Genomic DNA, 17,118 nt, shown 5'->3' on the forward strand with positions numbered 1-17,118 from the left:
CTCTTTGGCTCGGCAAAGGAAATAGCGAATCCCTATAATCTTCTGGGAGGTATTACATTATACCTGTTTTGACGCTAGGGTATATTGTCTGTGATTTAATACCTTTTTCTCATTTTCTTTAAAGCTATAGTAGCAACTACCTTTCAAATTCGCCAAGTTTTAGGTTTTTGAAAATAGTCATTTCATAGTAAGTTTGAATGGTATTTTCTAAGAGTAAAATAATGTTAATAATAACTGTGTATGGTATTTTCTAAGAGTAAAATGTAAATGGTGCGTGGTACTATGAAGTAAATATTGCAACCTCTTAAAATACAATTTTATTATTTTCTATTTCTTAAGATATGTAAAAAACTAAAGGGGTCTGGTTTTGGACACTTGTCTCTATTACTGCAGAAAGAAAAAGTCTTTACATTTTTGCAAATTGGAGTTTCCGTCGGCCTCGTACTGTATAGGGGCGCAGCTGTGGCGAGACTGACCTGCGAGTGCGTGGGGCCGCCGCGGTCCCTGGCGGGGATGTCGCGCGCCTGCAGCACGCGCACCGTCATCTTGCGCATCGGCGCGTCGTACGCGAACGCCACCTCGAGGTGTCCGCACTTGGACACCAGCTGGCTCTGCTGCTCGGCCAGCGTCAGCTCCGACACGTCGAACACCTGGTCGTGGTCGTGCTCGTTCTCCTGTGGCAGCACCACGATACACTACCATCAGAAGTGCCACCTGTCCTCTGTTCACCGACAATGTTGACCATGCAAGTCGCACAGTCTGTGGTCGTGTGGCTGAGAATGCAACACGTTTATGAAATGAGCATTCGCGAACACTGATAATTTGTGTCTTAAATCGGGGACCTAGAAACGACAGAGAGGCTTCGTCCCGCCGTAGCCCTCAGTGATTCACAACCTCACAACAGGACACAGCAGTCCACTCACCGCACCATCGCCCCATACTGAACCCAGGGTTACTGTGCATTCGGGCCCCATTGGACAGCCCCCCCCCCCCCCTCGGGAACTTCTCATACCAGACGAGTGTAACCCCAAATGTTTGCTTCGTAGAGTAGTTATGGTGTACGCGAACCTGGGGACAGAGTTTGTGCAGCAATCGCCAACATAGTGTAACTGAGGCAGAATAAGGGGAACCAGCCCGCATCCACCGAGGCACATGGAAAACCACCTTAAAAACCATGCATGTACAACGTAGCCAGCGCACCGGACTTCGACACTAACCCGCTGGGAGGATTCGTGCCAGGTACCGGTATGTCTTCCCGCTCGGCCACTGATAATTTACTCGAACATCTTCACATATTCTATATGTACAGGAAACTCGAAGATCAGAATCCTATTGTCTCTCAAATTCCAGGGTGCTGCCCTGCCTGTACCAAATGTCCCTCTCACAGCCCCCTACCCCCCCTAATTAAACACTCGCCATATCCTATGAAAAGGAAACTCCAACTGCCGGCCGGGGTGGCCGAGCGGTTCTAGGCGCTACAGACTGGCACCGCGAGATTCCTACGGTCGCAGGCTCGAATCCTGCCTCGGGCATAGATGTGTGTGATGTCCTTAGGTTAGTTAAGTTTAAGTAGTTCTAAGTTCTAGGGGTCTGATGACCTCAGAAGTTAGGTCCCATAGTGCTCAGTGCCATTTTTTGAAACTTCAACAGGTTCTCTTCTTGATCAGAAATCTGCCCTGGCATCTACTTAACCTAACAGCTATAGCCCAAGTCCCGATATCCTTTTTTAGATCAAAGCCTCAATGCTCCTTCCAACGTCCTGATTATTACAAATTCACGCCTAGTTTCCTTCTGTCGTACAGACAACTTCTCCTCATCCATCACACTCCACAGCCCAACATCACCATCCTCGTCCTTAGACATAGCAGTCCCTTCAACCTCACTGCTCCTCACCGTTCCATAATCCTTTTCTACTATCACTGCATTTATCGCGAGCTGATCTCGAAGGACATGTTAGAAGCATCAACGACTATATCTACCATCGTCATCTGAAGTCATGTAACTGTATTTTAATCTAATTATTTTAATCGTTTGAACTATCAAAAACTACATGGTTGTTTCAACGTAGTTTGAATGAAGAGTAGAAGTAAGTCTGCTACCAGCCCACCATCCACGTTGGGAAAATGAAGTGACCAATGACGAAAGAAAAGGCCATTTTGGAAAACCGTCAATAGCTCTGTTTCTTGAAACAATTAATGATTTGTTGATGAAAACATAGTCTATTAAGTTCATGGGAATGGGTTTGGAATTAGTTTAGGTTATCCAACTTCTTGAGAACTGCTGTGGAGTAGTGTCCGCCGGCACTAAGCAGCGAAAGACAGGGGACACTGACGACCGTTCTGTCCCAGAGTTACACGTATCAGCACTTTCAGCGCTCACAGTTCAGTGGGGAAAGACAGAGAGCCATCTGTTGAGCGGTTGTGAACTTGGATTGCTGTTTGGATTCCACTGGATAAAAGTATCACCACTGACGCTAACGAGAAACAAGTGTCAAAATGTGTGATCTCAAGTGACCCCAAAGAATCTTCAGTGGTTACAAGGCTGCTTGTCACGCTCTGGAAGGAAACCTAAGGAGCAAGGACATTCTGCGCCAAGGAAAATTGCCAGTACGGTATGAAATGAATTGTGGCATCTGCAAGGGAGAACGCCTTTTGCCATCTGACTGTAAAATATTTGGAGGCGTATGCAAGCACGTGGTTGTTCCAGGAGAGGAAATAGCTTTACTTTTCTGTGGACGCTACACAGAAGCGTAAGAGGTCTGGAGGAGAAAGTAGTCTTCATTTTCGTTGATGAAAAAGGTAATCTCTGACCTTGTCAAGCAAGACATGATGCTGAGGAAGTCAGGGACAAGGATGATGAACTGTGTGTTGTCCTTAGTGTAAGTTAATTTAAGTTAGATTAAGTAGTGCGTAAGCTTAGGGACCGATGACCTCAGCAGTTTGGCTCCATAAAACCTTACCACAAATTTCCAATTTTTATCAGTCGACAAGCCCTGTCACAAAACACGAGAAGATGAGAAAGAACATGCACTCTCTAGGTAACCAAATATTACACGACGCTGTACATGCCGGGTATAAGCTCCGTTCATTTTATGATCAGCTGCTTGGCCATTGGAATACGGAGACAGAACCTATTCTTCAGACTCTAGCGGAAGGTGCTGATATTTCGGCGACTGGCCGTCCCCAGTAGCAGTACCCAAGGGGGCAACACAAAACAGCCTTCAGTCGCCAGCAGGAAGTGTCAGGAGTATACGAGTCATTGACTGATTTCAGGAGATGCGTGGCGGGGGAAGCAGAGGAGCCAGCCTGCTCAGCGATTACCAGGAAGGGAGCGGAAGGGCGGGACTAGCAGAAGCACAATAAATCTAAAGCTGAAAGCTTCCCCCAATGATGTTTCTTCTCATACTGCTCAACGGCATGAATGAGGCGCTACACAGGGCGCGAATGGCGATGGCTTGTACAGGCTGTCATATAATTATGACAATAAATATATGCTCAACTGAAAGTCTTATTTTTTTTCATAGTTCCACACAACTTCTTCCTGTTTTCTCGATTGATCTGTGTTCAGTGTTTCAAGGCCTATCCACTGTTCCAACTTATAACTAAATCTGAGGGGGGTGCGATGGGGAGGTCCCCTTGTAAGTGACTTCTTCCTGTTACATAACTTGAAACTTCGGCTTGCTGGAAAGAAATTTTCATCAAATGAGGAGTGATAGTTGGAGTAAACGAGTATTTTGTCGATTTTGACAAAACCTATTTTTCCGATGGAACGAAAAAGCTGGAGGACAAAGTGTACATTCAAAAGAGACTATGTTGATATGCAAGGTGCGTTGTTTACGAAACAAGCATTTTCCTAAGTTTTTCTTAGCACAATTATCAAGCCAATCTCGTATAAACTGAAGGAGAAAAAATCGCCACACCAAGCAAGAGTTGTTCGACATAAACGAAAGCTGCCAGGCATTTTTCCTACATCTGAAAGATGATGTCTATTCAGATTTCACGCCAGTCGCATAAGAGTGGCGCTATTGTTTGAAGTTAATCAAGAATGCCTTTAAGGCGACAAAGACGTCATCGTCGACACGCCGTTAGGATTGAACGAGTTCTTGTAACAAGGCTACGAGAAGCTACATATTCCTTCTGCAGCATTGAAGAAAGACTTGGCAGGAAAGTAACCACTGTACATGATTGTTGGCAGCTGTTGTCACGAGAGTGTTTGGTCGCCAGAAGATCGGGCTCTGGACGTCCACATGACACTACCGAGAGAGAAGACCATCGTGTTCGGCGTGTGGCTCTGGCGCGTCGTACTACATCTGAAGCAGCAGTTCGATCGGCAGTTGGCATCATAGTGACACAACGAACTGTTATAAATCGGTTACTTCTAGGACAGTTCCGAGACAGAAGCCATGCAACGTGCATTCTACTGACCCCAAACCACCACCATTTGCGACTTCAGTGGTGTCAAGCGAGAGCTCGTTGGTTGGCAGGATGGGGGTCTGTTAAGTTTTCTGATGAAAGCTGGAACTGCCTCAGTGCCAGTGATGGCCGTGTACTGGTTAGAAGGAGGCCAGTTGAGGGCCTGATCTGGGGTGCGATTTGGTATGACAGCAGTAACACTCTCGTGGTTATCCCACGCACACCATGACTGCAAATTTGTACGCCAATCGGGTGATTCGATCTGTCGTGCTGCCACTGACAAACAACACTCCAGGGGCTGGTTTTCAACAGGATAACACTCACCCACATACCCTGTTGTAACCGAACATGCTCTAAAGAGTGTCGATGGCCTGATAGATCGCCAGATCTGTCTCGAATCGATCACATATGGGACATTCCCGGATGACAACACCAACTTCATCCACAAACAACTTTAACCGTCTCTGTACTGACCGACCAAGTACAATAGGCATGGAACTCCATACCACGAATTGGCACCTGGCATCTGTACAACACAGTGCACGCACGTTTGCATGTCTGCATTCGACATTCTGGCGGTTACACCGATTATCGATGTACCAGGGTTTCAAATTTGCAATGATTTCTCTCGCGCTTATATTAACCTGTGGTCTTATAATTTTAATCACTTAAATATGTTACTCAGACAAATGTATTCCAGAAATTTTATTACTGTACATTAATTATCTTTTAGTGCTGCGATTTTTCTTCCCGTCAGTGTATGTATGATTTAAACAGCACAGCGTTCGGCCTCGTTGCAACACTGTGTCTGGAGGAAGCTGCCAGCGTGGGCTGCTGCCCGGGAGGCGACTCACGTCTTGGTTGGCGGCGGGGTCCGGCTGCGGCTGCGGCAGGCGCCGGTAGCCGCCGTGGCGCGGGTCTCTGTGGCGCAGCTCCGCCGCGGCCGCCGCCGCCTCCTCCTCGGCGCTGGTGCTGCTGGAGGCGCTGCTGCTGACGCTGCCCGCCGGCGCGCCGCCCCCGCCGCTCCCGCCCCCGGCCGCGCCGCTGCCGCTGCCGCCGGCTCCCGCGCGGCCCTTCTCCGCCAGCGACGCGGGGTCTCCGGAAGGCCCCGCACATGCCACCATCGCGCCGCCTCCGCCGCCTCCACCGCTGCCGCCAACGCCGACGCTCGAGCAACCCGCTGCCCAAAACACACAAACACACATATACCTATAGCGCTGTCGAGGCAATCTCTTCACTGGTACAGTGTGCTGACGTCAAGGTCAGGACGGTCCAAAAAGATGCATCCCATCACACAACTATATCTTCTACATAGATGTAGGTGGAAACTTTGGGTAAATTTGAGCTTGTGGACGGAAACCAAAAGTTTACCTTGGCAGTGGTTGACAGGTGCCCTTCGCGTGACTGCTAGCAGGAGTCTCCATGACCTAGTTACCTGGCTCGCTCGTTCGCTATTCATTGTGCGTCAGATGGACATGTCTACAACACAGCAATAAAAGCCGTTTTACGTTCCCCTTTCCAACAGCTGCAAGTCAGTGACAGCTGTGCGGCGTTAATGTCGCTGAGAGTGCGGCGCTGTACCTCCTACAGCATGCGAAACTGACGTCTTCCAATAAACTTTACACTACCATCGTACGTCTGGTTAGTGGTCACTGTATCCGATTACGACAGTCCTTTTTTACTTCTGATTTATTGGTAGTAAAAAAAATCACTAAGACGCCACGGTTGCCTCATATTTTAGAGCAGACCACCACTGGAAGTATTTCTCTAACAAAAATGTTTACCCTTTGTAGTTGGTTCTTCCTGTGTGCACTGGTTATCAGTGTAACCGTATCTCAGTTCGCCACCATCTACGTGCGGAAAGTAAACAATGATCCTCATTACACTGAGGTGAAAGAAGTCATGGGATGACGATACGCACATATATGGATGGCGGTAGTATCGCGCGCCTGCCGGAGTGGCCGAGCGGTTCTAGGCGCTTCAGTCTGCAACCGCGCTGCTGCTACGGTCGCATGTTCGAGTCCTACCTCGGGCATGGATGTGTGTGGTGTCCTTAGGTTAGTTAGGTTTAAGTAGTTCTAAGTTCTAGGGGACTGATGACCTCCGATGTTAAGTCCCATAGTGCTCAGAGCCATGTGAACCATTTTTTGGTAGTATCGTGTACACAATGTATAAGAGGCCAGTGCATTATCACTCAAGTCATTCATGTCAAAATTTACCCGACGTTATTATGGACGCACGAGGGGAATTAACAGTCTTTGAACGCCAAATGCTAGTTAGAGCTAGACGCATGGGACATTCGTTCTGGAAATCGTTAGGAAGTTCAATATTCCGATATCCACACTGTCAAAAATTCTCATACCAGATTTCAGGCCTTACCTCTCATCACGGGCAGAGCAGTGGCCGACAGTCTTCACTTGAAGACCGAGAACAGCAGCGTTTGCGCAGAGTTGCCATGCTAACGACAAGCAACACTGTGTGAAATAATTGGAGAAATCTATGTGGGGCGTGCGACGAACGTATCCCTTAGGACAGTGCGGCGAAATTTGGCGTAATGGGCTATTGTGGCAGACGGCTGACGCGAGTGCATTTGCTAACAGCACGACATCGTCTGTGGCACCTCTCCCGGGCTCGTGAACATATCGGTTGGACCGTAGACGACTGGAAAACCCTGGCCTCGTCAGATGAGTCCTGACTTGAGCTAGTAAGAGCTGATGGTATGGTTCGAGTGTAGCGCAGATCCCATGAAGCCAAGGACCCATCTAGTCAATGAGACACTGTGCAAGCTGGTGGTGGCTCCATAATAGTATGGTCTGTCTCTACATTGAATGGACTGTGTCTTCTGATTCAACTGAACCGATCATTAGCTCGAAATGATTATGTTCGGCTGCCTGGAGACCAATTTCAGCCGTTCCTGGACATCCTCATCCTAAACAACGATGCGCCATGTCACCGGGTCACAACTATTCGTGATTGGTTTGAAGAATATTCTGGACAGTTCGAGCGAATGATTTGGCCACTCAGGTCACCCAAAATCAATCGCATCGAACATTTATGGGACATAATCGAGATGTCAGTTCTTGCACAAATCATGCACTGACAATACTTTCGCAGCTAAAGACGGCTATAATTCCCCAGGGGACTTGCAACGACTTGTTGAATCCACGGTACGTCAAGTTGCTGCACTACACTGGGCAAAATGAGGTCTCTCGCGATATTAGGAGGTATCCAATGACCTTTGTGAGCTCAGTGTAAAAGCCAAATACCACCGCCGTCGTCTCACAGTGTGGTAGATTGTTTCAAAAAATGGTTCAAATGGCTCTGAACACTATGGAACTTAACTTCTAAGGTCATCAGTCCCCTAGAACTTAGAACTACTTAAACCTAACTAACCTAAGGACATCACACACATCCATGCCCGAGGCAGGATTCGAACCTGCCACCGTAGCGGCCGTGCGGTTCCAGACTGTAGCGCCTCGAACCGCTCGGCCACCGCGGCCGGAGAGTGCTTCTTTCCGAGTAACAATAGGGATGAGGGAGTTCCTCCGTCAACGAAGTCAAACATTCTAGAGTGATTGTATCAACAAACTGGTCTCTCCTTTGGAGAAATATGTTCTTCGCCAGGATGACTATGTTGACACATAAATACGTAGACATGAAAAATGAAGACGTAGATGTTAATTACGTTCGTTTTATTTAAAAAGCTTTAACCGCTTTCACATAAAAAATTCGGAGCCGTAGGTTTTCAGCACGAGCTCGTACATTTAGAATGGATACCTGTTCCCCTAAAACAGTCACAAATTTACTGCCGAGACCAAAATTACAAGATTTGGGGCTTATGCAAGCTACGTGAGATCTGACTGCCTATCCAAGGCATTTAAACTCCTCAGTTGCTGATTCAGTTATTCAGTTAATATTACACCAATGCTACAAGCAGCTTCCCAGGACTCTGTTTTTAATGTAGTACTCTGCAGCAGTTACTAATATTTCTAACTGGTTTTTAAATCGCCAGCAACTTTTCAAAACACCTTCATACTTTGTTGAAAACGAGTATTCCTCCTGTGCTGTTCAGAAAACAGCGCAAGACTTGAAGTTACATAAGAGGAAGTGCAACCATTGAAAGACGACGGATAGTCTCCACGCTTATCGGGCACGCAGCCATAATTGCCACTGGTAGGCAGGAGTGATATGGTTAAAATAGCATACAACGCATACGAATCGCACACAAGCATTCATCGCCAGTTCTAATCTATTTGTATCAAACTTTGACATGGAATTATTTGGGGATGAAATTCGTGAAGCTGAACATCTGACAGCATTATATGGAAGTGAAATGTAATAATGAGGAGAACACGCTGGTGCTGTACATATTCAGGAATGAAGAGTTCGTCACGATATCTAAATCATTTATGTATTATGCAAAATATCAGAGAGCCGCCTCGCGAGGGGGAAAAAGCTTTACAAATCCTTTTATTAACTCCTATAGAATATTTAACAAATAGAAAGATATTAAAAACAATGTTTGAAGCATGTAATCGAATTTCCCCCTACAGTCCACGTTCAGTTCGACTGCTTACGAATCTTGCATCCTTATTCTGAGCAATAACTTTCGAGAACCACATGAAAGTTCAGTAACGTTTAATAGACAGGCAGTGGGACGAAACCTCTTTAGCTTTATAATCAAGAACCTTTTACCGCCGCAAACTCCTGTGGAGCCGGAAAATATCAGTGGAGCCTTTCTGAAAGCGGGGACTATATTTAATGACCCCAATACGAAACTCGGTTGCGAACTTTAATGACAATACGAAAGCTCGATACCACATACATCCGATTCCTCTCGTTCCTAAACATAAGAAACCCTTTGTTGTCGCGGACTAGGTGGAAGGTCAAGAGTCAGCTGCATAGGCGACTGGCCTGTCAGTGACAGGTCGGAAATTACACGACTGACTGGCGGTCGGCGTTCATTACATCTTGACAAAAGACTTTTATGCGGGACCGCATCAACCGACTCGAACATTGCGTCATTATCTGTCGGACGGACGTCTTCATCAAAGTGTGTACCACACGCGATAGGGATTATCGTGGCGAAGACGAGCAAAATATGTGAAAACATTCCTTGCCAAAAAAAAAAAAAAAAAGTTTTTTGAGAGGAAAACGCATGAAGCATACAATATTTACGATGGTTTTACAGAGAAATCTCGGATCTGTTAGAGCCGTTACGTATGAGCAGTATTTAGAGACGAAGGCTACCTCAAGCTGCTGGTATGAAAGGCAGCTTAAAAAAAACTTAAGATCCTGGCCTGGAATCCACGGAATATTTGAAAAGGCATCACGAGGTCGCCAAAATAAACCACCAGAAGTTTGGAAAGTGGTATCAGTTAATGAAAGACTATCCTCGATAGAACACATACAATCCTATTAGTATTGTACAGAACCTAAAAGATCAAAATCTACTGGAACTGCAGCTTCATAATCGATAAAACAATCGGTTGTAAGAGACCTGACATAATAGTGATCAACAAAGCTCAGCACGTCACTTTCACGACAGACACTGCTGTATCGTGTGCCAATACCTGGTAGATTAGGTGAAAGCCATGTGGAAATAGAAATCTGTATACATCGTCTCTGTGGTAATATCAGATGCTGTCGCTGTCCCAAAACGGACAGTGAACAGCCTACAGGACATGCAATGCATACTTCGCTATGTTGGCAGCAGTGTAAGGAAGCTGTACTGAACACTTCCAGAATACTTCGTCGGTTTCTAGGAGAACGCAGTTAACTTACTGACAGTTTGTCGTTAAAACCATTACCATTATATCAATACCTTGTAAAAATGAGTGAGCCAATAAATCATAATAATAATAATAATAATAATTGTTATTATTATTATTATTTATTGTCTCACTCTTTTTAAAAGGTACTGATATGATAACAGTTTGATAACATATTGACATTAAGATAATTATGTATAATACTTTCACATTATTATTTATGTACACGCTCTGTAATTAAATGAGTTGTTCATCACATATTCACAACACTGAAAAGAAAGCATTGGAAATCTGGCTACAAAATGAAAGAGACTATAATACTAATCAAATACAATAATTATTGAAACATATAGTATATTATACAATTTTTAAATTTCAATTTTATTAATTAATGACTATTGAGAAACGCATCATTGGTATAGACGGTTCATGTAATTTGGACGTCTGTGCATTTTCGTTCATGAGATGAAAACAGTTTTTACAGGAACAGATATCACGCAAAGGACTGATTATTTTGACGTTTGCTAAGTAGTCTTAACTTTATCCATCGAGATCTTGATGTAAGCATGTTTTCTTAACCAAAGATGATACTTCATTATATGCACAGGGCTTTAAAAAGAAAATCAAAACTATAATGATCCTTAATGCTTGCATTGAATGTCTTTGGAACAGTAAGAAGCAGATTTTGTATACATCAGGCCAACGATCACTTAGAGCTCGTTATGCTATGTTTATGTGTCAATGGGGATGAAATTCCACTGTTACAGAAGCTCTGCTCTTCACATGTAGCACATGTTATACATACTTCTGGGTGAAGTTTCGCTGCGAACATATCACGGATTACATCACTGTACTTCTCTTTTTACGATGTATCGAGTGAAATTAAAAGTACACCATTTCTATAAGAAACACTTGGTTTAGTATCTTTCTGTCTGTAATGACGTGGTTATTGCAGATGGGACATTAACCCTAGTTCTCTTTGTGCCTTTTGCTTCAGTATCGCAGTGGAGGAAAAAATGACACATATAATAACTGCTCAGCTTAAAGTTCGTCTTTTTGTGAAAAAATTGAGGTGTTCTTGGTTACGTTTGGCACCACTAAATACAGGAAGTCGTAATATTCTGAGATTAGCTAGGATTAGATCCATAGTTTGCTGCTTCCATTCATGAAGATAACCAGGAGAGTTACGGGCTTTCTTTATTGAACACTGTTTGTACTCGGTGTTGGTCTCGCCTCACATTGTATAAGCCAACAATATGGTATCAAGGCGAGATGACCTATATGACAGCTTTATAAGAGCAAAAACGTTCTATCACATGTAACGTTGGCTGCCATAACTGATTCCTCGACTTGCGCCATTGAGTGGTTCGATTTCGGGTTCCACTGAATAGGTTAGGTGTCCACTACACACAGGAGGTGGCTACACGGGTAGCAGGGGATGTGTGGCGTGGACTGGGCAGCTTTTTAGGTTAGAGGTTCTCGGGAAAACACCAAAAGGGCTTTACTCTCGAAGGGTGCAGGCCGAACACAGGAATAACGTACGAGCACCAAGCGTTAATAGAAAGCATTGATCCTCAAATCATTACAGGCACTGAAAGCTGGCTAAGGCCGGAGACAAGCTCAGCCGAAATTTTTTCGAAAAACCTAACGGTGTTCCGAAAGGATAGGCTAAACACAATTGGCGCTGGCGTGTTTGTTGCTGTTAGAAGTAGTTTATCAAGGTCGCGAAATTGAAATAGATAGTTCCCGTGAGTTAGTATATGGGCAGAGGTCACTTTTGGCAACTGGAATAAAATAATAATTGGATAATTTTACCGACCTCCCAATTGAGATGATACAATTGCCGAAAAATTCAAAGAAAACTTGAGTTCAATTTCAAACACGTTCCCGACTCATACAATTATAGTTGGTGGTGACTTTAATTTACCGTCGATATGTTGGCGAAAACATGTTCAAATCCGGAGGTACGCATAAAACATCATTCGAAATTGTGCTAAAAGGATTCTCTGAAAATTATTTCGAGCAGTTAGTTCATGGGCCCAAGCGAATAGTAAATGGTTGCGAAAACACACTTGCCTTCTTAGCAAAAAATAATCCTGAGCTAGTAATAAGCATCAAAACGGATACAGGGATTAGTGAACACAGGGTTGTCATAGCGAGATTGAATATTGTAAACCCCAAACCCTCCAAAAACAAACGAAAAATATACCTATTCAAAAAAGTAGACAAAAGTTCACCTGACACCTTTCTGAGAGACAATCTCCACTCCTTCCAAATTAACAATGTAACTGTAGACCAGATATGGCCTGAATTCAAAGAAATAGTATCGGCAGCAATTGGGAGATTTATACCACATAAATCAACAAACGACGGAGCTCACCCTCCTTGGTACACAAAAGGTTCAAAACAGTGTTGCAGAAACAACGAAAAAACATGCCAAATTTAAACGGAACTCAAAATCTCCAAGATTGGCGATCTTTTACAAAAGCTCAAAATTTAGCACGGACTTGAATGCGAAATGCTTATAACAGTTTCCTCAACGAATCTTTGTCTCGAAACCTGGCAGAAAAGCTAAAGAGATCTGGTCGTATGTGAAGTATGCTAGCAACAAGACACAATCAATGCCTTCTCTGCGCGATAGCAATGGAGATACTACCGAAGACAGCGCTGCCAAAGCAGAGTTACTAAACACAGCCTTCCGAAATTCTTTCGCCAAAGAAGACGAAGTAAATATTTCAGAATTCGATTCTAGAACAGCTGCCAACGTGAGTAACATATAAGTAGATATCCTCGGAATAGTGAAGCAACTTAAGTCACTTAACAAAAGTAAGTCTTCCCGTCCAGAGCGTATATTAATTAGGTTCCTTTCAGTACGCTGATACAATATCTCCGTACTTAACAATCATATATAACCGTTCGCTCGACGAAAGATCCCTGCCCAAACACTGGAAAGTTGCACAGGTCACACCAATATTCAAGGCCCATATCATTAACGTTGATAAGCAGCAGGATTTTGGAACATAAATTGTGTTCGAACATTATGAATTACTTCTAAGACAATGGTCTACTGATACAGAGTCAACACGGATTTAGAAAGCATCGTTCTTGGTGAACACAATTAGTTCTTTACTCACATGAAGTGTTAAACCCTATTGACAGGGGATTTCAAATTGATTCCGTATTTCTAGATTTCCAGACGGCTTTTGACACTGCACCACACAAGCGGCTTATAGTGAAATTCCACGCTTATGGAATATCGTCTAAGTTATGTGACTGGATTCGTGATTTCCTGTCAGAGAGGTCACAGATCGTAGTAACTGACGGAAAGTGATCGATTAAAACAGATGTGATTTCTAGCGTTCCCCAAGGTAGTGTTATAAGGCCTTTGCTGTTCCTTGTCTACGAGGGTCATTCAATAATTAAAGAGACAAATTACTCTGGAGAAAAAAGCGTTTATTTTTACAGAACAATTCTTTTTCTACTTTTCGACATAATCCCCTTGAACATTTATGCACTTGTTCCAACGGGCTACAAGCTTTTTTATTTCGGCTGGAAAGAAATCTTTATCTTAATGTTTGAACCAATTTCCCCCAAAATTTTTCACGTCCTCGTTATCCTGGAACCTCTTCCCACGTAATGCCTCCTTCAGTGCACCAAACAAATGGAAATCACTAGGTGCTAAATCAGGACTGTAAGGGGGATGGGGCAGTACTTCCCAGCCAATTTTGTCGATGGTTTCACGGGTTGGTTGAGCAATATGAGGACGGACGTTGTCTTGCTGGAGAATCACACCTCTCTTTCTCTTTCTCTCATGGCTGGCCTCACCTTGTTTAAAAGCAAATCCAAGTAGTATTGACTGTAAATTGTACGCTGCTCTTCGAGATAATCACAAAAAACTGGACCTTCAGCATCCCAAAACACCGTGAACATGACTTTTCCTGCTAATGCTTGGGTTTTGAATTTTTTCTTGAGAGGTGAGTTGGTGTGCTTCCACTCCACGCTTTGTCTTTTTAATTCTGGTTTATAATAGTGAACCCAAATCCCATCACAAGTTAAAATTTTGTTGAGGAAGTGCTCATCTTCTCTTTCATAACGTTCCTTTAGCTCTGTGCACACTCTCAACCTTGTTTCCTTGGGTAGCCGCGTCAACTTCTTTGGGACCCAAGTTGCACATGTGTTGCTGTACTTCAGCTTGTTACAGATATTGTTGTGAACTGTACCAGTACTAACTTGAACCTCATCAACTATTATTTGCACAGTCACACGGCCGTCGACACGAATAATGTCACCAATTCGACTTTCAAGTGAGGGTGTTGAAACTGCAACTGGTCGGCCAGAACGGTGTGCGTCAGTCACCATTTTTGAACTGCTCTACCCACTTGCAAAAATTTTCAAGATTCATACAACCTTCACCATAAACTTAAGACATTCTACTGTACGTATTCACTGCTTTCTCGCCTTCAGCAAGTAAAAAACGAGTAACAGAACGTCGTTCAACTAATGTGGACGTTTCAAGCGGACTCGCCATCTCGAAAAGCATTTTTGAGGTTATAAACAAAACAATGTTGACACATCAGCCGATCAGCGCTCATCCTAGTGATACCAACTTAAAGCTACAAGAGAACCAAACTTACCCTACTAACAGTTTTCCCCCCAGATCAATTTGGCTCTTTAATTATTGAATGACCCTCGTATATGAACAATTTAGGAGACAATCTGAGCAGTCGTCTCAGGTTTTTTTGCAGACGATGCTATCGTTTATCGTCTAGAAAAAGTTATCACGAGGTTAAAATAAACTGCAAAACTATTTAGAAATGATATCTGTATGGTGCAAAAATTGGCCTAAATAATGAAAAGTGTGAGGTCATCCACATGAGTGCTAAAAGGAATCCGTTAAACTTCGGTTACGCGATAAATCAGACAAATCTAAAGGCCCTAAATTCAACTAAATATCTGGGAATTACAATTATGAACAAATTAAATTGGAAGGAACGTATAGAAAATGTTGTGGGGAAGGCTACCCAAAGACTGCGTTTTTTTTTTTTTTTTTTTTTTTTTTTTTTTTTTTTTTTTTTTTTGTCAGGACACTTAGAAAATTAACGCATCTACTAAAGAGAGTGCCTACACTATGCTTGCCCGTCCTCTTCTAGAATGCTGTTGCGCGATGTGGGATCCTTACCAAATATGACTGACAGAGTACACCGAGAAAAGTTCAAAGAAGGGCAGCACGTTTTCTATTATCGCGAAATAGAGGAGAGAGTGTAACTGAAATGATTCAGGATTTGGGGTGGACATCATCAAAAAACAGGCGTTTTTCGTTGCAGAAGAATTTTCTCTCGAAATTTCAATCACCAATTTTCTTCTCCGAATGCGAAATTATTTTGTTGAAGCCGAACTACAGTGTGAGAAACGATCATCATACTAAAATAGGGAAATCCGAGCTCACACGGATAGATATAGGTGTTCGTTTTTTCTGCATGCTGTGCGAGGTTGGAATAATAGAGAATTATTGTGAAGGTGGTTCTATGAACCCTCCGCCAGACACTTAAATGTGATTTGCAGAGTATCCATGTAGGTAGATCGTGCATTTATTTGGCTCAGTCTGCTGCGTGGAGTATAAATAACTGCAACAGTGAGCAAATAAGAAGGCGGGTGCGTGATGTGTTCTACAGACAGACCCAGGAGGAACAGTCAGTATTCAAGGACATGACATGAACAATCACTCGAAGCAAAAAGTGCGAGTATGCACGGGCTCGAAAATATATGCTTTAGAAGCTATGAGCACCCCTTAATCTGCGGTCTATGAATCAAATCACTTGTACTGCAGTCTCTTTGCGTTCCATATTTTGAGAGGTTGTAGTATGGACCAAAACAAACTAAAAAAAGTATGCAGGAAAGATGGGCTCTAAAGCGAATACTTTAAGAACTAAGAGCACTTGTTCAGTGGAAGGGATGTGTTTCATAGTAGCGAAGCTGAGCAAGTGTTCATAGCTTTTAACACGTTCACTTTAAGGTCCATGTTTACGGGACATTACTTTGTGTTCTGGTTCATACCTCTACCTCTCAAAACATGTAAAGCAAACAGCTTGCAGTAGAAGAGATCTGTTTCACAGTACCGAAGATGAAGGGGTGCTCATAGCTCCTAAAATACGTAGTTTAGAGCGCATCTTCGCAAGACTCTTTTGCTTCCAATGATGGTTCCTCTCATATCTCTGAATATTTGCCTTCCTGTGTACATGGAGGGACAGAGCATACTCTACGGTGTCGCCACTGGGATGTCTCTCTGTGTCTGTCTCACGCCACACCCTTCCAGCCGTTGCCTATCATAGTAACTGGCGACGCTAGATTAGTGCCACATTGGACAACTGTTTATGCTTGTGACTCTCGCTGGATAAATTTACATGTTCGGTAAACTATCGCTGTCGCTTCATAAGCTAATAATTGCCATTTTTTCTTCATGCCTCACATAAAGCTCACTACAGTGACTGAGTACCTTCAGCATTCAGAAACTAAAATGAAAATGAAAGCTAAATGTCTTACGTGCACCACGAAGCGAAAGCTACAGACAGACGTGGCAGAATGACATCATAGGCTGGAGGGCCACATGGTACAACGCTCCTTGCCTCTGCGCATCACCCCACCACCCCCCTTCTTAACACGCACATCACTTGGTTCATTTCACCCTGTAAAAGTCAGCTACATGATGTCCAGGCGCCATGAAGTCGAACGACATCATAAGGCCCAAAACATTGGCCAGGGGCGAGTAAGACTCCTGCGCGAGGGCACCGTACGAACTTAATTGTTTATTCAGACAGTTCGTCCTTTTCTGGAATCGAGGACTTCGACGATTTTTGACTGACATTAATACTTCAAGATATCGGTCCCAGGGATTCCAAGTCTTTTGAGAACATTTTAAGTTTGATGTCGGATAAACG

General features: G+C 43.7%; 1 protein-coding gene across 1 annotated transcript in view; it reads right to left on the reverse strand.

Moving 5' to 3' along the window:
- Positions 1–17,118, reverse strand: part of LOC126481620 (synaptotagmin-14) — a 602,337-nt gene that overhangs the window by 91,325 nt on the left and 493,894 nt on the right. Inside the window, exons 4-6 of the mRNA XM_050105545.1 lie at positions 5,483–5,592; positions 5,267–5,365; positions 477–695 (exon numbers count right to left, since the gene is read on the reverse strand). Coding sequence (XP_049961502.1) covers positions 477–695; positions 5,267–5,365; positions 5,483–5,592 — 428 coding nt within the window. The remainder of the gene's footprint in view (positions 1–476; positions 696–5,266; positions 5,366–5,482; positions 5,593–17,118) is intronic.

This window comes from Schistocerca serialis, chromosome 1 (genome assembly GCF_023864345.2).
Source record: "Schistocerca serialis cubense isolate TAMUIC-IGC-003099 chromosome 1, iqSchSeri2.2, whole genome shotgun sequence".
In the NCBI taxonomy this organism is placed as follows: domain Eukaryota; kingdom Metazoa; phylum Arthropoda; class Insecta; order Orthoptera; family Acrididae; genus Schistocerca; species Schistocerca serialis.